Source organism: Manis javanica, chromosome 2, assembly GCF_040802235.1.
Source record: "Manis javanica isolate MJ-LG chromosome 2, MJ_LKY, whole genome shotgun sequence".
Classification (NCBI taxonomy): Eukaryota; Metazoa; Chordata; class Mammalia; order Pholidota; family Manidae; genus Manis; species Manis javanica.
In genome coordinates, this window is record NC_133157.1 from 5,655,304 (window position 1) to 5,679,511 (window position 24,208).

The following is a 24,208-nucleotide window of genomic DNA, read 5'->3' on the forward strand; positions in this document are numbered from 1 at the left end:
CTTCTGACTTTCAGAACAGTGCCATGCCCTCTCTACCACACAGTCCTCCACGGCCCTGAGCTCCAAGGCATAACCAAAGACATCTGTCGCATCTCCCCACCATGCCTGGCATATACAGGAACCCGTCCAAAAAGCCCATACCCTATCAGAATCCCAGCAGCGACTCGGCCACCCCAGGGGACACCCACCGGCTGCCCATTCTTGAGCCACACGATCTCAGGGGCTGGAAAGCCATTTGCGTCACACTCCAGCGTCAGTGACTGCCCCACCATGCCTGACACGTTGGCCCTGCGCCTGTCCTCCCGGATGCTAGGGGGCACTGGGGAACACAGAAAAGCAGGGAAGCTGACCCTCCTCGGAGAGCCACAGCCCCCTGAACCCCCGTCTGGGCCACTCTTCCTGGCCTGGACAGGCAGCCCCAACCCCAACCCTTCCCCAGGTTCTGGGGTCCCAGGGTGCCCGCCCCAGCCCGATCTGGCCACTGGGAGCCTTACGGACCCAGTCCCTCGCCCTGGGACTCACACACCCTGGGGGTATCCAGGCGCCCTGACGCTCTCTAACATTGACCTTTGCAATGTTGGAGCTCCTCCCCCACCCATCTATCTGCCTCTACACCCAACCTGTTGTCAGGGTCACCTGAGAGACTGCCCCAGGCCAGAACCTCTGAGAATGTGGCACCTGCGTGTATCTTCATAATAAACTTCCCAGGCAAGTCATTACTGGCGAGCCAGGGTGGCCGGCCCGGGGAGGCAGAAGGTGGCCTATTAGGAGCCATTAAAACTGCTTCCCCTCCCCTCCATGACACCTGCATGAAGGGGAAGGGCTCCCTCCACCTGTACACAGCACATGGGGTGGGGGCGGGGACGGAAGCTCTGGAAGAATAGGAGCGACAGGTCCCTGTAGCAACCTTAGTGTGTGCGCCCTCACTCTCCACGGCCACCAATGCTGTTTTCCATGAATTCACCTCCCAGGCCATTTTAAAAGCCATTCCTGGAATCCCAGGTTCTTCCCTTTGGGGTCTCTCTGGAGAAGGGGGTAACCAGGCAACCTACCACTCTCTCAACACCCTCAAGTCCGCACCCCTGCCTCAGGCCCCTGGGGGGCAGGGACGTGCAGCCTTCTTGCTGTGAACTGGGGAGTGGGCGCTCCCACACCTGGTATCCTGGGGGACCACTGGGAGGTGTGTACGAACCGCCCCCAGCTCTGGGGTCCCTGCTCACCGTAGACTGCCAGTTCAGCTCTTCTGGACACAGAGCCCGCCTCGTTGGTGGCCTGGCACCAGTAGTCTCCACCGTCAGTGGGAGAGACTGTGGCCAGGAACAGAGAGCCGTCATCCAGCACCACCAGGCCCGGCCGGTCACGCAGGGGCTCTGAGGACGGGCCCTTCCGCCATGTGACCTGGGGCTTGGGCATCCCTGGCAGGACACAGGGGAACATGAGCAGACCATCCGGTCCCCTCCCCCTCCACACCCACACTGGCCCCCTTGTGCCAATGTCACTGACCTGGCAGGGTGATTCCAGGACCCCCTAGCTCCTGACTGGAGCAGTAGTTCTCCCAAAGCTCCAGGGGCCCACATGTCGGCAGCCACCCCACCCAGTGTTTCAGGGCTGCATGGTCTCCCAGGGCCAGGGGTCCCAGAGCACTTCACCTTGTTCCCTTCTCAAACAGGCCCACCTCCTTTGGAATTGGGGCCATGGCCTGGCACACAGTGAGTATGCAACAAACAGCTTCCCCACTGGGGTCAGGCACGCAGCAGGTCCTCAGCCTGGTGTTACAGGAATGACCCAGCTTCCAAGCCACACACATGCCCACGGGACAGTGGTGCCTGGTGGCCACAGCAGGACTCAGGTCACAGGAACCCTGGGGCCCTGCTGACTTGCTGTGTGACCCTGGGACAAGGGTGGCCCTCACCTGCCTTGCTACTTCTGCTAGCTCTGAGTAGGAGGGTGCCTGCAGGGGCTGCTCCCCTCCAACTCACAGCACCCTTGGCTCACTCATCACCCCACTGGCCCCCAGGACCAGCCGACATCGCTAACACCAGTTATCGTTAGCGATACCCCAGGCGCTACCTGCCGCCTCTGCAGGCAGCGTGGGTCACACACACTTTGAGGGAGGGATGGACCATTCCATTTGGGTGGACATCGGGGACAGGAGTCAGGATGCGGCATCTCTTCCAGGAGGCCCCTGGCCCACTCCACCCTGCACGGACTGCCCTGCCTCAAAACCCATGCCTGCCCATGCTCTGTGCGTATCTGGGGACCTCAGCCCCCAGGTCTGCCTGCTCAGGGAGTCCTCTGCCGTTTCCTCTGTGCCTGCCCAGGATACCTACCAGGGTCCTTGTCCCCACTGTGGGGACATGCTCATGCATGGACACACACACACACACACACACATCACTCCAAGCTTCTGCAGAGAGCCCCACTCCACAGCCACCCTCCCACTGCCCAGGGCCCAGGGCTTCAGAATGGCGGGCCTGGGCAGACCTTGGGTTTTGAATCCTGGAACCTTGTTTTTAATGTAAAATCTCACCCCTAACCACAGCCTGCACTGGACTCTATGGTGGGGACAGTCCAGGGTCTGCTGTCACTGGAAAATCACTCACCTCCCCATTCCCGTTGTGCAGGGGCCAAGAGAGGGGCAGGGACTTATCCAGGATCACAGGCCAGCTCCTGGTCTTCCCACCCCACCCCGGGAGGAGGTGGCTGTCAGCACCCCAGGCCCCAGAGCTCTGGCGACCAGGCGCTGGGCCTGGTGCTTGCTCCTTTAGCCCCTGAGTCCAGGGTCCCGTGGCTGGTGAATGCCAGTGCCCAGCACGACCCACCAGGCAGCTTTCTGCTTCTCCTCAGGAGAAGGCCATGGGGGAAATGTGCTGGCCGGGCGAGGCAATTTATCCGTGCGGGCTTGCATCATGCTGACTTGGCCCAGGGCACAAACCCCTGACTGACCGGGGATGCTGTGGGGGTTGTGGGCAGCCGTGGGGCACCAAGGGCAGGAGGCCAGCTCAGCGGCGCTCACCTCCCACCTCTGGAAGAATGCAAAGCGGCTGCTTGCTGTTACAAGAGACTGACACAAGGTGGCACCCTGGTTGAGGGCAGGGATGTTGGGCCCTCCAGGTGGGCAGCACAGGGGCGCTCACCCAGAGCCTGCCTCCTACCTGCCTCTCCTCGGTCCTGTTCCAGGAACTTCCCTGGGTACCATGGCATGAGGAAGTGCATCCAAGACTAGGACCAGCCCTCCTGGCTACTGCCAGGCTTTCTGTAAGCTGCCACTTGCTCCTCAGACACCAGAAACCCCACCCTTCTAGAGTACCATTCATGTGCAGGGGAGGTGGCACATCCCGTCGCCAGCACAGAAGGGCCAAAGCCATAAACAGCAGCTCTGGCAGGCAGGGGATCCTCTGGGTGCGGCAGGGAGGCTTTACAGAAAGACAGACTCATTGGCTCCACACACCTCCCCAGGCACCTGCTATGCGCCAGGCACGGTCCTGGGACCTTAACTCCCATCCCCCAAGCCCTCGCAGCAGCCCTGTGTGGAGGGACTGGCAGGACTCCATTGTACAGATGAGGAAACTGAGGCCCCAAAAGGAGCCTAGGAGGGCCACAGCAGCACTCGGCTCTGGGCCGTCGACCTCAGAGGTGGCTCTCTCAGCCCCACACTGTGTAGCTGCCCCAAAGTGGACCCTAAAAGGGATGATTTGCCCAGAACCATGTGAATCCAACCTGTATGAAAATGTCTGGGGCTTGGGGAGTGGCATGGGGCACCAAACCTCAGGCCTTCCTCTGTCCCAGCTGCTACAATCCCCAGGCACAGGGGCCGGGGCTTCATGGGCACTAGGCCCTGAGGACCAAGCACACCACTTGTCTTGAGGCACCTGCTGGCTGTCTGGCCTCAGACAGGCTGTTTCACTGCTCTGGGCCTAAACTGCCCCTAATAAAAGAGTTGATGCTAATCTCCTCCCCTAGGGTTGTCAATGGGTTGAAATGCAGGCATGGCCCTGGCTGGGAGTGAGGACCCCATAACCCTCTGTAACCCATGGGCTCCTTCCCTGCCCAGGCCACCCGAGGCCCACCTCACCTCTGGCAGGGCACGGCAGGCTGGCGTTCTCTCCCGCCACTCTCTCTAGCAGGCCACTTGTCTCATCGGTCCCCCAGTACGGAGGCTCTGGCAAAAGAGAATGTGGCCACACTTACACCTCAAGCCTAAAGTCTGTGCTCCCCCAGGCATAAGGGGGCGTGGGTGCAAGCTGGCCCACCTCCCGCGGGGTGGCCTCTGGAGTACCCGCCAGAGCTACCACCCATGACCCCACGGGCTTGGGAGGCTGAGCTTGGGCCCTGCGCGGCCCGCGCCTCCCTCCAGCTCCCCCCCCCGCAGTGGCTTCCCAAGTTTGCTTTAAACGAGTAACAGTGGAAGTGCTGGCTGCTGACTCAGAGCTTCCTATGAGCCAGGCCCTTCGCGCTCCTTCTCTCACCGACCCCACACATGACTGGACCCATTTTACAGGGGAAAAACCGAAGGACAATACATGACTGGCCTGCAGTTGTCCAGCTGGAATGTGGGAGAAGCTGGCCCAGGCCCAGGCCCCTCCTCTTCAATTACTTCCCATGGCGCTCTGTCCAGCCCAGAGGACAGAGAGCCCACGTGGCTGACCACAGCCCCATGGCCTCCAGGGTCAAGGACCTCAGAAGCCCAGGCTGTTGCTGGGAGGAGGGGGAGAGGCAAGCTCTGGGGTTCAGGGGAGACTCACCCAGCACCCGGAGCTCCAGCTCCCAGGCGTCCACCCCAGCGCTGCTGGAAGCCTCACAGCGGTACATCCCGGCGTCGGAGGTCTGGATGGCTGCAAAGTGGATGGAGCCCTCTGGCCCCCCGCCCCGCAGGGCCACGCCATCCTTGGCCCAGTGCAGCCGGGGCTTCGGGCTGCCCTCAGCCGCACAGTTCAGGTCCACAGCCTCTCCCGCCAGCACCTTCAGGACCCCCGGGCCCGGCTGCACCTGAGGGGGCACTGACAGGACCACAGGGAGAAACATTTGGCAGGGGTGCTGCAGAGCCCAGACTCCCACTTCCAGCCAGCAGAAATCATAGTGGGGGGGCGGTCTAAGGCTGACCACTCACATCCCCAAAAACAGTAGCAGTTCCCACACTGTGCTGAGCACCTGATGCCGTGACACCCCTCCTGACAATTATAGGATGGGCATTACTGTGGCCCCCACTTTACAAAGGAGGAAACCAAGCATCAGAGAGGCTGAGACTGGCCTAAGGTCACACAGCCAGTCAGTCAGTGGCAGAGTCAGGATTCAAACCCAGGCCTGCGGACTCTGAGGCTCTGCCAGTCATGGTGTCCCCCCCACTTGTGTCTCTCTTACATGCTCCTGTAAACCCACAGCAAACCTTTGAGCTCTCTCCCTCTCTGAGCTCCAGCCTGTTCACCGTGGTACAGGGAGTTAACCTAGATCAGGGTCACCTTATTCTGTAAAGGGCAAGATAATAAATACTTTGGGCTTTGCAGGCCAGATGGCTGCTGTCTCAACTACTCAGCCCTGCTGTTATGGTGTGAGAGCGGCCACAGACCATACGTAAACAAATGTGTGGCTGTGTTCTAATAAAACGTGTATTTATAGATGCTGACTTTTGAATTTCATGTAATTTTCACGTTACAAAACACAGTGTTTTCTTCCCCCAATCATTTAAAAATGTAGACACCATTCTTCACTTGTGGGCCATGTGAAAACGGGGGGTAAACCAGATGTGGGCTGAGCGCCGTGGCCAGCTGACCGCTGTCTAGATGATTCCTTGGGGCTCGTGGAGATGATAAGCTCCCTGATTTTTTTGTGGGAATCACTCCACTGGCTTCTTCTGTGGATGGGACTGGACACCCAGGCGAATGCTCACTCCTGGGCCCCTGGCCCAGCCAAGAACAGCAAACCCCCTCTGAATGCCCAAGTGCCCACAGCTCTAGGCACCCCTCCCCATCTGCAGGTCCTGCCCTTTCTTCTCAGGGGGCCTCTGAAGAGCCTCTCCAGGCGCCAGCCAAGGGGTATGGGAGGGGGAAGGAGGAGAGAGGGCTGGAGAAAGACAGGAAGTAGAGGTGATGGGAAGAGGACGCGTGGAGGGCCCTGAGGAGGGACGGAGCCTGTGGGGGTGGCGGAGGGCACTGAGAAGGCCAGAGGAGGACAGAGCGAAGGGCAGCGCCACGGCCGGTGAGAGGCCGCCACCCCACGTCCCACCTTGCACCCGGAGGCTATAGTGCTGAGAGGCAGATCCCGCGGGGTTACTGGCTCTGCATTTGTAGAGGCCGCTGTCATCAACCTGGGCCTGGGCCAGATGCAGAGCGCCCGATGGGAGGAGGTGATGCCTGCAGGAGTGACAGGCTCTGGTAAGACCCCAGTCAATCCCACCCCAGCTGGAAAAGCTTCGAGACCCCACGGGGACCAGGCACTTCTCCCAGGAGTTCTGCCAGGGCTCAGGCAGTATCCCCCACCCACCCTTCACTCCTCCCCATTGCCCTGTCTGCAGGCTCAGGCCCAGGTCCCAAGTGGCCGCGATAGAGCACCCTGGGCTGGGAGTCTGCCAGCTTGGGCTTGAATCCAAATTCTGAGCCCTCCCCTGCCGGCGAAGCAAGTCTCATCCCCTGTAGGAGACTTCATCTCCTCATCTGTGAAGTGGGTACACCAAGGAGGCCTGTGTCTGGGGGCTGGTGAATAGATTCCACGTGGGCTCAGGCCAGGGCCTGGCAGCTGGCTGGAAGGAGCTCTAATGCCTCCCTAGGGACCGTGAGCACTGTTCGCCCGCCCTCCCTTGCGAGGGGTGCAAGGCCCCATTTGGAGACCCCTGCCTCAGCTCTGAGGGAGCAGCGGCCAGCCCAGACTGGGACTCAACTCAAAGTCCAGTGCTGTGTTGGACCCTCTGGAGGAAGCCGTGGCAGCCCCACCATCACTGTCCTCCCAGTCTGGCCCACCGTACTGAAGTCACCTGGCCCCCTTCCGACAGGGATCCCGGACCCCTGGCCAGGCCCCTGCAGCTGGGCTGGACCTCAAGGGGCCTCTGCAGACATGATGTCAGCAGCCCACATGTGCTATCTCCATGAAGCCCCTGCCCCCGGACAATGGGAGGGCAGCTGCAGCCACTGGCCCCAAGCATAAGGGGCCCACACGGGGGTGTGGGATCCCAAGGGCCTGACCTCTAGCCTGTGCTCCCAAGGTTACAGCTGGCTCTGGAGCCCCAACAGAACTGGCCTTCCGGCCTGATCCAACCCCCTTTCTGGGGAGCCTGTTTCCTCTCTGCAAAATGGGGGTGATGGTAGTCGTCATCTCCCAGGCAGCTGTAAGTAAAGTGCTGGGTATGCACCTATCAGGCAGGCCGACATTGCTGGTGATTCACCCTGTACAGCCACAGGCTCCCAGTTTTGCTCTGCTGGGCCACTGTCTCCCCATCTGAAAAGTGGGGTGATAATTCCTCTGCCCAGCAACACCTCCTCCAGTTCGCCTGCAGTTTCCAATGGGCACTTGGGACACATTCTCTAAAGCCAGCTGTGAACCCTGCACTGGGCAGTGGTCTCTAGAGCCCAGGCACTGGGCCTGATCCCCATTCTGCCGTGTACTGCTGTGTGAGGTTGGGTGAGTCACTTAACCTTGCTGCGTCTCACTTGTCTCATTTTGGAAAACAGAGACAATAGTAATGCTCTGGACTCTATCCCAGAGGTTGCCTTGTAGTTCTTCTAAGAACTTTCGAGACCACAGAACTCTCTCCCTTCCCACAGTCTCCAGAGTTGTCCAGAGAATGGAATGACCTAATGCTCATCACAGTGCCTGGAACAGAGAAGTACTAACAAAGGGCAGCTGTTACCATGGTGATGACAACACCACGCATCGTAGTTTCCCAATGTTTCAAACATTTATATAAATGGAGCATGTGTACCTGTGCAGAGCTAATTCGTTCATTTTTCACTGGTGTATAGCACTCCCCCATAGGACCACCCTATTAATTTGTTCCCCTTTTGGTTGGCATTTAACTATTTAGACATTTTTCTTTCTTACCTCCTCCCTACCTTTCACGCGTTCTTTCATTTACCACCAGAGTTCCAGGCACATGGCTCTCTGTGTCCCCCCCAGAGCAGGACTCCTGGGCCACAGGCTCACACACTGTCAGCTCTTGCAGGTAGCAACCCCCTCACACCTTAGCAACCCCCTCATCAGAATCTCCCAGCTTTATGGGAAGCATGCAGATCCCCAGGCCCCACTGAGAGATTCTTAAGTGGGGGGAGATAAGGAATGGGGGTTTTACCAAGGTCTCAGGTGCTTCTGACACAGATGGTCAGGGGACTGCCTTTGGGGACACTGTCTAGAGACACAAGGACATGCCCCCTGACCCAAGAGTCAGCAGAGCAGAGCAAATGGGAGCAGGGTCACCACAGCAAGTGGCCCTGGTGTGAGCCACCACTCTGTCCCTTACAGGCTGACCTCGGGCCGAGGACTCCATGTCCCTGAGCCTCAGGCCCTCACCTGGAGCCACAGGAGGTGCAAGGGTGAAGTGACACGATGCACACAAAGTGTCTGGGGCACAGTAAGTGCTCAACAAGTGCCCCGCTGGGAGGAAGACCCGCCCTTCCCACCCCCCACCCGGCTAGCGCCTGGGCTCTCACCCCCCAGTCTCCAGTCAGCTGGGCCGCCTGAGCTGGCCGCTTCATCTTCCAAAGTGAAGGCAACACACCACGTAGAGCTGTACTGTCCCAGCGACAGGTAAACATCACCCCTGCGAGGCTCCATTCCGCCCAGCCTAGCTTTTTTCATCAAAAGGTTTTTTTTTTTAATTACATAATGTTGACATCCACCAAACAGGAGCCAAATCATTTTGATGCTGGAACACACACGCAGTCACACAGGAGACGGGGACACGGGGCCCTCCCAGGACTTCACTGCAAACCTCAGCTGGCTAAATAGGGACGGCACGGGTCAGCGGAAAGAGGTCTGGGCTGGGACCAGAGCTCAGGATCCCCAGTCCATTTCTGCTACAGACAAGCTGTGCAACCTCCAGCAGCATACTTGATGTCTCTGGACCCCCGTTTCTTCATATCCGAAAAGGCAGCTCTGGACTTCCTTATCTCAGAGGTTGCCTTCTCATTCTTCTGAGAAATTTCAAGACCATAGACCACTTTGCTCCCTCCCTCACCAGCCCTTAAAAGGATAGGAAATGGGAACTTCAGGAAAAAAAAAACATAAAAGAAGTTTCCAAAAGTAGAATAAATTCTCAGCAATAAAATAGGCATCTTGTCTTTCTTATGACCAGCCCAGGCCATTTCCTAGAAAGGGAATGTGCTGCTCGCTATATCACAGAATAAATGGAAAGAATGGAGGCTCCACCCTACAGATGGACAACTGAGGCCTAGCAGAGGCCAAAGGACCCCACGGAGCCTGTCTGTGCTCAGTGCCAATCTGGCCACATCACTGCCCTGCTTTAAACCCCTCCATGGATGCCCACTGCTTGCTGGACAAAACCCAAGTACAGCATCATGGCCTGTATGGACCTACATGGACCAGGCCCCATTCCCACCGCATCCCACCATGTGTACACTCTACTGGGGTTCTTCCTCAGAGGGGCCAGGTCACCTCCACACCACTTCTTTGTACATGCTCTTCTTTCCACCTGGGACCCTCCTCCACCTTCTATTCACCTGGATCACACTTGCTCAACCTTCAATACTTAGATGCCACCTCCTTCAGGAAGGCTGCCTTGATGCTCCAAGGCTGGTGGGTACATCCTATGGACTCCCACAGCTGCCTACACTCTCCCCCTACTGCAGCCTCACTACACTAGCTTGTGGCCCAGCTCTCCCTCTACTCTTTCAGAGGCTCCAGCAGTTCTGGGGTCTGCAGCCCAGGGTGGGGGCAGAGGCAGGAGAGAGACGGGAGGAAGCAGGGAGAACAGGGCTGTTGCGTGTGTGTGTGGCATAATTAGCAGCAGCCACTCCATCATGTGTGAGCAGCCAGATGGCTGTGTGTGGCGCCCAGATGAGAATGGGGGGTGGGAGGTTTGTGGGGAATTTCCTGTTTATGACATCCATCGGGCTTAAGCCTTCACTGTAGGCTGCAAGGTTCTCACAGCCACTCAGACGGAGGCCGTAGCAGGGACGGAGCTAAGAGGTGCCATCTGTCCTGCGGGGTCCCTCTGGTTCTGCAAGCTCCAAGGGGGACCTAGCTGCCCAGAGACCAGAGGTCACCTGATAGAAGTGCTCAGAACTGTGCAAACCCCCAGGCCACACCCCACCTCACCCAGCACATACCGTCACTGCAACCCCACTCTGCCACCTCTCCAGCTCCCCTTTGCCCTCTGTGGTTCATGCATGTGCCGCATCTGGTTACACGATCCTGAAGCCACTATGGCATATGTCACACCAGTGGTCACCTGTCATTGTTGGCTGGCTCAAGGGGGGCAGGCATCCCCAGGTTTCTGCTATATCCCCAGGCCCTGGTGCTCCATAAATATCTCATGGCAAATCCCACCTGACCACGCACACACACTCCCTTTCCCACCTTCGGTCCTGCCCCTACCCAATCTCAATGGCACTCTTGACCTCCAGACCACTTCAAGGCAGCACAAGCGCCAGCTCTTCCATGAAGACTTCCCTGATACGTGCCCTGCTCTGAGTTGCATGGAGCCCAGTTCAGCCAATTGCTCATTCATTCATTCACTCATTCAACAAATTGCCACTAGGTCCAAGGTGTGCTGATGGCCACAGAGGTAGGGAAATGTTCCTGTCCTCAGGCTGCTCAGACTCTGGAACTGTCTGCACCCAGCCCCTCTTGCTGTATCCCACGCTGCTTGTCCTGCCGACTCTTATTTCTAAAGGGCCATTTGCAGCTCTCCCAACCTCACCACAGAAACACAGCTTCCAGCAGGGGGACCAGCAGCTGTCAAAGGAACAGCACTTGGGCAGTTACCCGCCTGCCGGAGAGCTGATCCTCACCCTGGATGCCTACCACATGCCAGTGCACGTGGGCCCCGAGTCTGCTGGCGCCAGGGCGGGGTCTGAGCCTGAGCAATGCCTGCTCTGACCCTCATCTCCTTGCTGTGGCCTCACCTGGGCCACAGACCCTTGTGAGGAAGCCCCAAATGGAAAATCCAAACTGGAGAATTCAGGAGAGGGGCCTGATACCCACCAAAGGGCCAAGCACAATGCAGGGGATGGGGAGAGTGTACCACCCCAGAAGCCACCTAAGGTCCATCCAGCCACGCTAACAGGTGGTCGTCCACGCCTGGGCACTTCCTGTGTGCCACAGTGTGGCTAAGCACCTTTCTGCACATTCCCACTTGAAACTCCCAGCAGCCAAACCTGCAAGGTAGGCAGATCCACCATCTTCACCCCCTTTTGCAGAGGAGAAAACTGAGACCCAGAGGGACGCCCTGTTGTCCATAGCTTCGTGCTGGTCAGGGCAGCTGGTCGGCCTTCAGACTGCACCACACTCTCAACCACTGTGGTGTTCTAAATGTCCAACTCTGAAGTTTATTTCAACTGAATGTTCTAGGGAGAGAGGACTGCTGGCCACAGGCTGGCAAGACCCGACCTCAGAGCCGCCAGCCAGGAACCAGCATGAGCTCAGGGTCTGCCAAGGGAAAGACCCTTCAGGGGGCCCCTGGGCAGTCCGGGCCATGCCACCAATTTCTGGTGAGGAAGCAGCTTTTCTCCGGGTCGCCAGACCCCAGCTGCAGCCCCCGCCGCTCCACTCTGGACTAGCTGGGCTAGGAGAGGGGGCCCATGTGCACTGGCATGCGGTAGGCATCCAGGGTGAGGATCAGCTCTCCACCAGGCGGGTAACTGCCCAAGTGCTGTTTGACAGCCGCCGGTCCCCCTGCTGGAAGCTGTGTTCCCGTGGTAAGGTTGGGAGGGCTGCAAATGGCACTTTAGAAATAGAGTCGGCAGGACGAGCAACTGCCCTGCAGCATCCTCCCAGCGCCCTGTCCTCCCGCGGTCCCCCTCCTCCCCCAGATGCAGCTGGGTTTGGCCCCATATGGGACCCTGGCTGGCTGCCCCCGGGAGCCAGAGCAGGAGCCAGGAGCACTCACAGCTGTCCAGCTGCACAGAAGAACCACAAACAAACACAGTTGCTTAGAAACACAGCATCGCCCCAGCATCCCTGGGCGGAGTCAGGGGACCAGAGCCACTAGGCACTCTCTGGCCACCAACCCTTTCATTTATCAGGCAGGAAGACTGAGGCCCAGATTGCAGAAGGGTCTTGCTGAAGTTCACTCAGTGAGCTGGGGGCAAGGCTGGGGTGCCACTTCGGGTCTTCTGGCCCCTGATCTCACACAGTAGCCCGAGCCTGAGTCTTTTCTCTCTGCTGCTATTTTGGCCCAGTCCCGGCCATGTGAGATTGCTCAGAAGTCCTGCTGACTTCAATTCTGAAGTCACAACTCCGAGGGTCTTTTGACAGACAGCAATCCCCAGGGTAAGAAGCACCCAATGACCATTCCCACCCTTGGACTTAGCTGTTTGCCTTCGGAAATGTACCCCAAGGAAGTGACCCAGAAGATAAAGAGGAGCATTTGTTGCCAACAGCCCCATTTATCACCGCCGAAAACTGGCAATGGAGCACATGCTCCAAACAGAGGAGCGGCTTAGCAACGATGGGAGCTGAACACCCTGGAATGTTATTTTGCCCTTTCAATGAAAAGCAAATGATATGGGTCAGGATGAATCAAGAAAATGGGTAAACGGGGGAAAAGCACCAATGATGGGGACAGAATAGAAGATGCACTGAGTTTAATTCTATAAAAGCATTTACACTTTCAAATTGGAAGAAGGTGGTTTTGAGTTTATGGCTACTCAAGCTCCACTGTTTTCTATTAGGACTCTCTGCCCGGGGCGGTCAAGGAACTCTGAGAGGGCAGAATATTCTCTAGATCCTCCAGAGAGACCAGTGGCCCGCCTGACCTTGGCCCAGAAACCTCATATATATGTGTCTATGCAGTCTCATGTCTGCGTCTCTACGTGTGTCTTGTGTACGTGTCTGTGTGTCTCTATGTGTCTTATGTCTATGTGTGTCTGTGTCCATGAACATGTATGTGCACGCTTATGTGTGTCTGTGTACATGTCAGGGCCCAGCCCCAGGAATCAGGAGGTGGTAACCCACTTCCTCACACTCATTTACTTGTGTCCTCCTAGGTGCACTGGGCATGATGCCACTCACTCTACCCACCTCCAGGATGGCTGGCAGAAGAAGAGGGCCAGCCCTGCCCCAATGGAGATGGAGGAAGCCTAGGAGGCTCAGCCACGTGCTGGTTCTCAACCTGACTACAGCACAGAGTTATCAGGGGGCTTTGAAGCAACAGCAGCCCTGGAGCCCCACTGGTGACCCTAATCGGGCCGAGAGCCCCTGGTCAGTGACGGGCCCTGGGCAACCACAGAGCAGGCACAGACTTCCATCCCTGGGGACAGAGAACGGGGCACCGCAGGTGAGAGGCAGCTCAGCCAGGGGAAGGGGCCGGGGAGAGGCAGGGCTGGACCTGGAGCACCTACGACTCTCCCGAGTAAGTTCTCAAGCTCCCAGAAGGGCAGCTTTGAAGTTCAGCCTTGGGACCCCTCGGAGAAGGAAGGGGAGGTGGTGGGGGTCGGGGGACGTGGGGCCGACAGACGCAAGCCTGCCCGCTCCGTGTTGCCATGGGGTTTTTAAACCTCCATTTCCTGGCTGAACAGCAGCTGCGGGACTACGGGGAGCTATGTGTTGGTGAGGAAACGGGGCTTTGCTCTGTGTGGGGGTGCGGCCAGAGAGCAGCGGGGGGGCCCAAACGACCATGGGGCCCAGAGCCTGCCCACATTTTAAAAAAGTGGGTGAGAATAAAATGAGATAATAGATGTGACGATGATAATCTTAAAAGCTAGAAATGTTGCCTTAGTTGGTGAATAGCAGGCGCAGGGAGAGGACTTACCAACGAGAGCAATTTCCCAACACTCAACAACATACTGGGCACCGCACGTCCATCACCGTACCACATGAGCGTCATTTAAACAATGCTCACTTTAAGATGGAGAAACTGGCCAGGAGGAGCTGGTGGGCCCCATGGCCGCCCCGCTAGTACAGGACCAGCAGGACCGACACGAGGGTCTAAGGCTCTTCACCCCAGCCCACCCCCAGGCCTATGTTCCTCCTCCTTTAGATAAACTCCCAGAATCTCATAAATCACAGAGAAAACTGGAAGCCAGCAAGAAGCGGAGAGCGCAAGGGAGAAGGGACGGAACACAACTCTAGGATTGCAAAAGCAGCTTTCACGAATTTATGGCTCCCAGTTGGTCTGTTAACGCATCACAAGGAGGGGTGAACAAATGGGTATGTGGTTCCCCGTTTCAGTAACAAGCCATAAATAAAAAAGCACCCGGCTGGCCGCCGCCGCCCAGCTGAGAAGCTAGAACCAGGTTTTCTGGGGAGATGCAGATTCCCTGCCCTCTCCCCCACCTCACCCCTTCACAGGACACGGAGCTGCAGACCCCAGGGGGATGGGGTGGGGGCACTGCAGATCCAGCCCAGGTGCAGGACCCAAACCACATCCAGGGGTGCAGGCTTTGGAAGGGCTCACAAACAGATGTTCTGAGATGCAGACGTGTGGGTGTCAGGGGTTGGGGGGCTGCACAGAAGGCTTCCTGGAGACCTTCTTGGTCTGGAACTCAAAAACCTTGCCAGGGCTGATGTCACCAGCCACCCCCACCCCCTCCGAGGGTCAGGAGCCCCAGGCGTATTGAAGCCTTTTTGTCTGGAATCACTGTTCCCCACACTCCTGCCCAAGCCCGCCTCCTCCCTCTCTGCTCCCTCCCAGGACCCCTGATGGTAGGAGAGAAGCTGTTAAGTGAGTCAGGAAGCCCAGCCGCCAGTCCGCGGAGCAGGCGGGGGCTCAGCACAGATACAGCCGGGATGCCACCCCAACCATAGAGGTCTTCTTTTCCAGCTGGGTGACCACAACCAGCTCACCCCACTTTGCTGGCACTCAGTTCAGCTCAGACGACAAGGGCTGCCCAGCAGATTTCAGAAGATTCTGCATGTGGCACCCAGCGGCTGATGCACAAAGCACTGGGTGCATGTCACTTCAGAGGGGTCTCTGCCTGGGCATTCATGATCCCTTAGAGGTCCCCTGGGGAGCTGCAGGGAAACCATGGACAAAGCACCGTGTTTGGAACTGAATGTGCGTCCCCTGGGCGTGTCCACGAGCTCTCACACACCAGCTGGATCACTGGCCAGCTTGAGGCCAGTTTCCTCAAACCCCAAACTCTGTCCATTCCTGGACCCGAGGCCATAGATTGCAGGTTACCTGTCCATGATGGGTGGCACAGGGCGGGAGTCCTTGGTCCAGGTGATCAGTGGGGGTGGGGAGCCCTGGGCCTCGCAGTCCAAGGTCACCTCCTCACCGACCTTGGCTGTGACTCTCAGAGGCTTGTCTGCACCATGTGACCCGTTCACACGGATCCTGGGCTCGGCTGTTGGTGGAAGCATGTGGGGGCTGTGAGCAGGCAGGGAGCGGTGGGGTGGGGCCTGGAGGGGACAAGGTGGCTCCGCCAGGAAGCATGGGTGGTACTGCCACCCAGGGGGGTGCAGGCGTGTGGGCTCTGGTTTAACAGAAGAGTTCAGGTTTGGGGGGTGGGTAAGATGCAACGGTTCACCCTCCACCTCTCCACTGTCACCCTCCCTCTAAAAGCTCCCAATCTTGCCTTGATGACCCGATATGGTCCCTTGTGCCCAACATCTACCCTCCTCCAGCTCCTCTGCTTCCTGCTGCCCCTCCCCCAGGGATGCTCTGGCAGGTTCTGCCCCCTCTTCTCTCTCTCCCTTCTCCCCCTTTCCCATCCCATTTATTCTTGGGGTGTCAACCACCAGATGATGCACAGTCTCTGTCCAGCCTTCTCAAACCCCACTGAGCCCAGGGGGAGGGTTATAATAATCCATGCACATGACCTCTTTCTCATGTGAAGTGCCCCCCTACCTTTCTAGCCAGGTGCTCATACACTGAAGGCACCCAGGATGCACCTGAGCAATAATTAATAAGCCAGCCAGTTGGGGACATCAAATTGCCCAAGACATGTGGCCCTCATGTGTTCCCTGTACATCATTAGTTCAGAGGGGAAAACATTCCCCTTAAATTTTTTTTTGTAGTATAAAAATATCAATCCTAAGAGTATATGAGAGAAAAATATTGTGCATTTTGCTCACTTATCTTAGACAGTCACCAAGTGCCCAACTTGGGGGTTAATGCTAGGAAATAGAGCAAAGAGTACAGGTCCTGCCCCTGTCCTCACCATGCTTAGGACCCACTGGGAGCGCTGGTACCAAACACCCAATGAACTGGTTAGTCACTGTGGAGGTGGGTAGTTATGATGGGACACCCCAGAGAGTTGACAGCAAGGTGACAGGCTCAGCCCTGGGGATCAGAAAGCTATGATCTGACTGATGGGAGAAGTAGGCTGGGCCAAGAGGTTGGGGAGGGATGGCACGAGCAAAGGCCCTGAGGCAGGGTGGACGATTTAGGAAATTGAAAGGAACACAGAGGGGCTGCCAAGGTGGGAGGGGTCCATGGTAGGGCCAGCTTTCCGATGCTTGTTAATGTGATGGCTTCCCCTCCATCTGTTCAAAGGCTGAGTTGGAACTGCTCTTAAAGCAAGCCCACACTACTGGGGGCAGTGCTCCCTCCAGGGAGGACAGCTCTGGTCTACATGCTCTCAGACGGGAAGAATTTAGAGTCAGGATTGACTGATGCAGGTAAGGTCAGATGGTCCATGCCTCTGCCTCCACTCCTGCCAAGCCCCTCTCCCAGGACAAGGCCAGTGCCACTCACTGTTGACAGAAAGCCGCATCTCCTGGCTGGAGAAGCCCACGGCATTGGTGGCTGTGCAAACATAGGCCCCTGCATCCTGGGCAGATGGCTTGGTGATGAACAGGGTGCCATCCTTGCTCATGTTGTAGTGGGGTCCTCTGGAGGTCAGGGCATTGGTTTCCTGTGGCAGAGTCACAAATGACATTAGCAGAGCCCACGCCCCATGGCGATTGGCATCATCATTCCCTTCCCATGATGCACTGAGCCTACCTCTCCGGTTACCTTCATGATAAGAGGCTCTGCCTACCTTGGTCCAGGTGATGGTGGGGGTGGGACTTCCTGCAGCCACACAGGGGAGAGAGACTGGAACCCCTTCGTTGGTGACGTAGTGGGTGGCAGTGGTTTGGATTCTAGGTGGCACTTTTAAAAACAAACCAATTTTGTAACCCAAGTTCATAGCAGCATTATTCCCAAAGGCCAAAAGGTGGAAACAGTCAATGGTGATGATTAAACACAATGTGTACATATGGAACATTATTCAGCCTTAAAAAGGAATGAAAGTCATTGATACATACTACAACATCGACGGACCTTGAAAACATTATGCTAAGTGAAATAAGCCAGACACAGAAAGACAAACACTGCATGATCCCACTTCTCTTGGGTCCCTACAATCATCAAATTCAGAGACAGACAATTGGGTGGTGGGTGCCCGGGGCTGGGGAGGGGTAGTGAGGAGTTCACGTTGAATGGGTGCAGAGCTCCAGTTTGGGGTACTGAGAAAGTTCTGGGGATGGATGGTGGTGATGGTTGCATAAGGTACTGAATGCCACTGAGCTGTACACTTAAAAATGGTAAGTTTTGTGTTATATATAGTTTATCACAATTTTAAAAAGTTTCAACAGAAGACGACAAATGGCATACTATCTACAGCCACCACTGCTATAAATTCAAGCCCCAGACAGAGGGCAGCCTGTGCCTGGGAACCTTCCCTCTGGAAAGCCCTTTAATCTTTTGGTACCCATAGTCCTTGATCAGCAAAAAAGCCCAATTAACCTCAATTCCCTGCCCACTCTCTGGGGATGCACGGATGAGACAGGGCAGAAAATAATGTTCACGGAACACAGTGAACTTGAGAACAAGTGCCAGATCCATTCTGGACACCATCCAGATTTGCAGGCATGAAAACGGGGTCTCCTAGAGGAGAGGGGTGGAGGAAACAGGGTGTGGAAGGTTGGGAGGGGAGGCCAGAAGTGCAGCGTTCTAATGGTAACCCTCGGGGGTCCTTTCGGGAGGATGCCCTTCTGGATTCTCCCAGGTAGCCAAAGCCAGCAAGTTGCTACATGAGCCAAGAGAGCTTGGTCGGCCGCCCCTGCAGGGAGGCTGTGCCAGCACGGGGGTGGGGGGTGGGGCAGGGATGTCCTTTGAGTCCCAAGTCTCGGAGAAGTTATACAACTCAAGGGGAACCTACACAGAACATCTGGCACAAGGTACACACCCAACCTTTAGTCACCCTATTACTTGGAATCAGAGGGAGACGGGACTGCTGGGTTCTAGACCCAGCGTCCTCCTGAACCATGGTTCTCCCCTATCATGGAAACAGTGCCGTTCTTCTTGCTTATCCTTCAGAGGTTTTATGAAACAAAATTTAAAAAAAAAGGATATTACCATACTTGATAAATGAAAAAACATAAGCAAACTTAGCTTAAACTTCTCGTCTTAAAAAAACAGCAGTACCTAGATGGGTGGGCGTAGGGTAACAGGGACGCTCCAGTGCTGTGGATAGGAGAATAATTGAGCAAAATATACTACAAGCCCTAAAAATGTGCAAGCTCTGTGAGTCAGACTCAGTTCCACATTAATGGTTTCACCCTAAGGAAAGAATCGGGCACGTGGGCAAAGGCCAAGCAGGAGGACATCTATGCTGGCGAGAGCCCGGACCTAAGGGTCAGGAAACGAGGCCCATCCAAACGGGGACGTGCAGTCTTAAAGTGACCCACCTGAGTATTTATTAACAGAAAACGGTCGTAATCTACTGTCAAGGGAAACCTTCAGGTTGCAAGACAGTAATATGTGGTCCCAGTTGGGTTTTTGAAATATTTCTATGTATGTGGATATAAAGAATTCACTGATAGGTGGATTAAAAAAAATATATATATGTATATATACATACACATATAAAGATCTTAAGTGTAACATATTATTAAAAAATTACTTATATACAGTGTACATAAAAATGTATATAATTTATATGTAACTTACTTTATACTATGCATGTATACAAACGATACACACCAAAGTGTAAAATGAGTCTGGTTCTTAGCTAGTGGTACTACGGGAGTGTTTTTTTCCCACTTGTGCAAGCTCTAATTTTCCTACAGTGAATATGTACCATTTGTGCAGTTTTTCTAAACAAAGGTATTCAAGATCAAGTTCCCCCATGAGCCTTCCCTCATCCCACCCCGTCCCCAGCCCCACCCTGGGACTCACCCTGCACGACCAACTCCACGTCTCTGTGCTGAGAGCCGACCATGTTGGTGACCTCACAGCGGTACCTCCCCGCGTCCTCCTGCAGTGCCCGGTCAAGGTGGAGGCTGCCGTCCATTCGGACAGAATGCCGGCTTCCAGGTGGCAGCTGGTGTGGGTGAGGAAGTACCAGCTTGGATTGCAGGCCACGCAGAGCCAGCCAAGAGGGCTCCACAAACCACACTGCCTGCCAGGCCAGCGGGGAGCAGGCTGGACTGAGAGGCCAGGGGTCCGAGAAGGTAGGGGAGCTGGGGGTGACACTATGACCTCCCAGCAGCCACCCCTTCCCTGAGACTCATGCATTCCCACAGACCCTCGGACCAGGTGGCCCTGACCCCTGCAAACCCCTGACCCCACTCTCCCATGGCCAACCGGGCCAGGGCAGGTGCCCCATCCAGGCCGGAGACTGGGGCCAGAGCCCTCACTGAGTAGGCCCTGGTGCCCTGTGGCCCTCCCATGCCAAGGCCCCAGACAGCAGGGTCAGCAGGAAGAGCCATGCAGACTGTAGCGGAAGTGTGGCCACATCTGCTGCGGTCCCACAGAGGGAGGGAGGCAGAGAGAGCAGCTCCAGGTGGTGGCCCAGGCTAGTCCCCCGTCGGGACCATGCTGGGGCTGGGAGCGCTGGCCCAGACTGGGGCCCGGGGGATCCCCTGTAAAGATGCCCCGCCAGCCCATCCTTGGCGAGGGGCCCGGAAACCTTTCAGCCTGCCCTGCCCCACCCCGCCCCGCGAGCCCCGCGGTGTGGTCTGCACTCGGGCCCCAGGAGATGCTCCTGGGCTGCCTCAGCTCCAGGGCTCTTTGGGCTGAAGGGCCTTGAAGGGCTTGGTGCTCCTTGCACCCAGCAGCGATCAGGGGCAGGTCCACGCCATGTCCCTGCGGAGCTGACACAGGCATCCCTGGCCACTGCCCGTCCTGGCACTGACACAGCCCAGGGCCACTCCTTCCCCACGTGCCCCTCGCCACCCAGCTCACACACTCAGGCAGGGCCCTGCCCAGGGTCACATGATCACAGGCTGCAGAGCCTGTCTGCAGAGCACCAGAGGCCGGGACCAGGGCAGTGGGGACAGAAAGACTGCCACACAGCCACTGCCTCCGTGGTGTCCAGTGTCTGCCCATCTCCTGGGGTAAGGGTACCCATTTACAGCTTCAGGGGCATAAGGACCCCCATATGTCTGATGACAGGGCAGACGAATCAGGGAAAAGAGAGAGGCTAAGAGGGAGTGGACAGGACAGGGGAAACAGAGGCAAGCAAAGCAAACCAAATAGATAAAATGGATAAGGCAGTCACTGTGTGCCCAGTGGTGTGCGGGGTGGTCGGGGCAGATATTAAACTGCACAGGTTATGTGTCTGTCCTGGAACCACCAGGACGAGGGTGACAAGTGACTGAGTCCGTGTCCCCTTTCCCGAATTCCTGCTCCCAGCCACAGCTGGCAGAGCGCGAGATCCTCCCACTGAGCTCCGAGGGGGCCAGCAGCCTCCTGGTCCCGGGGGGCCTTCAGAGGACGACAGAGCTATCAGCACATGAGAGAAGCTTCTAGGAAAAGGCAGGAAAGAGGGAGGAAGGAAGAGGACACTCCAAAGCAGGGGGCAGCAAAGCAGAAGTGCGGTGCGACCACGACAGACCCCTCCCGCCCCAGGTACCACCATGTGCCGCACTCACGGGCAGGCCAGCCTTGAGCCAGCGCCTCTCCGGGTGGGGTCTCCCAGCCAGGATGACGCAGGGCAGGGACACAGGCTGCCCCTCCAGCACCCGGACGGTGGGGGCACTGCTGGCAATCTGGGGGGGGCCTGTGGGCCGAGGAGATGGTGCTGGTCACACCAGATTCCTGAGGGTGGTCACGTGGGGACAGAGGCCCCTGCCCCAACTCCCCAGGGAACCTAGAAGCATCAGCATTGGGGATCCTAAAGGGCCTGCAGGGCATGCCTCCCGAGGCACACTGCTCTAGAAGCCCCTCTAGGAGAACCTGGCCATGGACACGTCTGTCCCAAAGGAATGGGTAGCAGGGGGCCTCCCTGGGGGTGCCCGGCCTCCCCACCAAAGCCCCCTCTCCAGATCCACCAGCGAACCGTGGCCAGTCACCACCAGCTGCGCCTCTGCCTGGACCTCCCCAAAGACATTGCGAGCCTTGCAGACGTAGGGAGCCTGGTCTTCAGGGACCACGCCTGCGGGGCAGGAAAGAGGCGGGCCTGTCAGGATGTGCGTGGCTCCAGCCCCAACAGCCTCCAGCTCCCCTTGGCCCAGAGCCTTTAGCATGGCCTGGCCCTGGCAGAGATGAGGTAGGCGAGCTAGGGTGGCAGAGAGGAGAGGGGACACAGCCCAGCCGTGGAGAGTGAGATGGCCTCAGCTTACCCATCTGTAGAACGGGGATAATTTGTCAGTACCTACACCTTGCAGGGTGACTGGGAGGGGTCAGTAACATGGTGTGAATCTGGTGCCCAGTGGCTGGCCTGGCACAGAGTAACGGTGATGATGGTGAAAACTGGGGCAACACCCCTCCCACTGTGCATTGGGAGCTGGGCTAAGCACCCTAGTGTCCCACCTCCGTATGCCCTGAAGGGGACCTGTTATTAAACCCAGGTGGTAGGTACTGTCATTATCATTGCTGTGCCCTGAGCAGTGGAATGACTTGACCAGTGTCACCCAGATAAAACATGGCCCTGCATCAGCCTGATCCATGACCAGTGCTAGGGGTCAGGGTCCTGCTCCCAGCCACCCAGCCTGGGGGCTGAGGGTGTCGGAAGCCTCCCATCCCCCCTGCCCACCTTCCCCAGCCCCAATCTCTTACTTTCAAAGAACAGCACTCCTGAATGGGGTTGCCCAGTCTTGCTGCCCTGCCCAGCCTCCAGGGGCTGGCCGTCTCCACGATGCCAGGTGACCGTCGGGGCAGGGCGTCCCATAACCCGGCATGCCAGCAGGGCACTCCTCCCTAGCTCCACAGTGACGTTCTGGGGCAGCTCCACCAGCTGGGGTGCATCTGCAGGGGGGGTGACTGGTCAGCCACACTGGCCCCCAGGACATTGCTTCTGCTGCCTGGCTGCCCGCTCCAGCCTCGCGCACTTGAACCCGGGGCTGACTCATCCAGGGGCCAGCCTGAGCTCAGCAGAGCCCATCCCTGGTGAGCAATCAGGGACGAGGCAGAGGGAGCAGCCTTTCACGGGATGAAGCTGCCAATATGCCTTGTACCCCCGCGTGGGGTCTCAGGGGCCTTGCTTTGCCCAGCCCTGCAGAGGAGAACACACGTGCTCCCGGGAAGCCCACCTCTGAGGGGCTGCAGACCACGCTCCCCGCTCCTCACGCTCTCCTGGGCCACAGGGGGCTTCCTCCGGCAGGTGTCCCAGACCCGGGAGGGCAACCATTTCCACAACCCCAAAGAGCCAACCCCGACTGCGTGCAGGGATTGTAAGTCATCTTCTGCACATCCCTCTCTCCTTGCGGAACTTCTTGTAATGAGCATATGAAAGTCCACCACAAAATCATGACATGGTTGTTATAAATAATATGAACTTTCACTTTATGGTCCAAATGGGACACTAGAGAGTGAAAAAGAGCCACATTCATAAATTACACAAGGACAGCAGACCTGTCCCACTCACCTGTGCTAGCAACAGTTCAAACAATACAGGGGACATTTCCCTAATTTTTGCTCCACCCACCCCATATCCCATGCCTTCTCCAAGGTAACCACTGACCAGTCTGTAGCATTTCTGACAAGTGTTTCTTGTAGTGATGTTTTTTTTTCTAAGCATTGTCTTACTTTTATAATCAGGGGGAAAAAACTTGTTTCCCAAACAGAAACTCATATGATCCTCTCTGCCCTTCAGCAGGCCAGGAGCAGGCCCAACCCCTGACAGGTCCAGGTCCTGTCCTCTGCAGCTCTGGGCACTGTCCTCAGGTCCCTATCCCCAGATCCATGGCCAGAAAGGCTCCCCAGCCTTCTGTTAACCCACTGCACCCAGCACGGTGGAAAGTCTTCCACCTCTTTGTTCTGTCCATCTCTCTCCAGAAATCTCCCCCATCCATCCAAATCATGACATCAAATTTCCCTCCTGGCCTCAGAGATTAGGGAAGTTCCAGGGAGATATAAACACAAATTGGAAAATGACTGCAGGGATGAAGACGGTTTTGGACCCAACCTCAGACACCGCCCGCACACAGGCCTGGCTTTCTCGCTGGGGCCTGGCAGCCACCCGCACTCACAATCCCAAAAAGCCTCTGCTCTGGGCTCGCCTCAGATGGGGTCACTGGTCCTGCAGACAGTCAGTGGTGCGATGCCCTCTACCCTGGCCAGAGTGGAGGCTCAGCTCCAAGGCTGGGTACCCACAGAGCCTGCCTTCCCTGGCTCCGCCCAGCCCGCCTGCAGGGCACAGCTCAAACCTCCCTCCTCCAGGCAGGCCCCCCATCCACCACCTCTCTTGGACTTCTTGACCCCTTTCTTCCTTAGCCCCAAACAGCCTGGCATTGTCTCCCAACTCTGAGGTATCATGAACTGTACTGCCTTTCCCATTCTCTTCCCAGTCCTGAACCTGCCCCTGTGAGGAGGGACAGCTGATTTATAATACGCACGTAATACGCAGAAAGGCCAGGACTAGGAATGCCTCCTAAGGGACAGGTGTGGTGACAGAGCTTTTAGAAACATGATTTCATTAATGGTCTCAATAAACTCGTGAAGTGAATATTATCACAACCCCATTTTACAGATAAGCAAACCGAGGTCAGAGAGGTTAAGGAACTTGCCCGGGGGCGCAGCTGGAAGTCAACGGCAGAGTTTGGGTCACAGCCCAGGTCTGGCCGCTGCTAAAAGCCAGGCTCTCAACCATTGCACCCCCTTGTCCCCTAGGTATAATTTGGCCACCGCCCCAGCCAGAGCCACGCCCATCGCTTCCATCCTCTCTCT

General features: G+C 57.0%; 1 protein-coding gene across 2 annotated transcripts in view; it reads right to left on the bottom strand.

The window, feature by feature from the left end:
• Window positions 1-24,208, bottom strand: part of HMCN2 (hemicentin 2) — a 133,595-nt gene that overhangs the window by 66,333 nt on the left and 43,054 nt on the right. For both annotated transcript variants that reach the window (XM_073222828.1, XM_073222826.1), the window contains exons 16-27: window positions 22,100-22,288; window positions 21,381-21,476; window positions 20,974-21,101; window positions 19,277-19,421; window positions 17,094-17,206; window positions 16,808-16,967; window positions 15,290-15,455; window positions 6,223-6,350; window positions 4,746-5,000; window positions 4,076-4,162; window positions 1,221-1,415; window positions 189-319 (exon numbers count right to left, since the gene is read on the bottom strand). In XM_073222828.1, coding sequence (XP_073078929.1) covers window positions 189-319; window positions 1,221-1,415; window positions 4,076-4,162; window positions 4,746-5,000; window positions 6,223-6,350; window positions 15,290-15,455; window positions 16,808-16,967; window positions 17,094-17,206; window positions 19,277-19,421; window positions 20,974-21,101; window positions 21,381-21,476; window positions 22,100-22,288 — 1,793 coding nt within the window. The remainder of the gene's footprint in view (window positions 1-188; window positions 320-1,220; window positions 1,416-4,075; window positions 4,163-4,745; window positions 5,001-6,222; window positions 6,351-15,289; window positions 15,456-16,807; window positions 16,968-17,093; window positions 17,207-19,276; window positions 19,422-20,973; window positions 21,102-21,380; window positions 21,477-22,099; window positions 22,289-24,208) is intronic.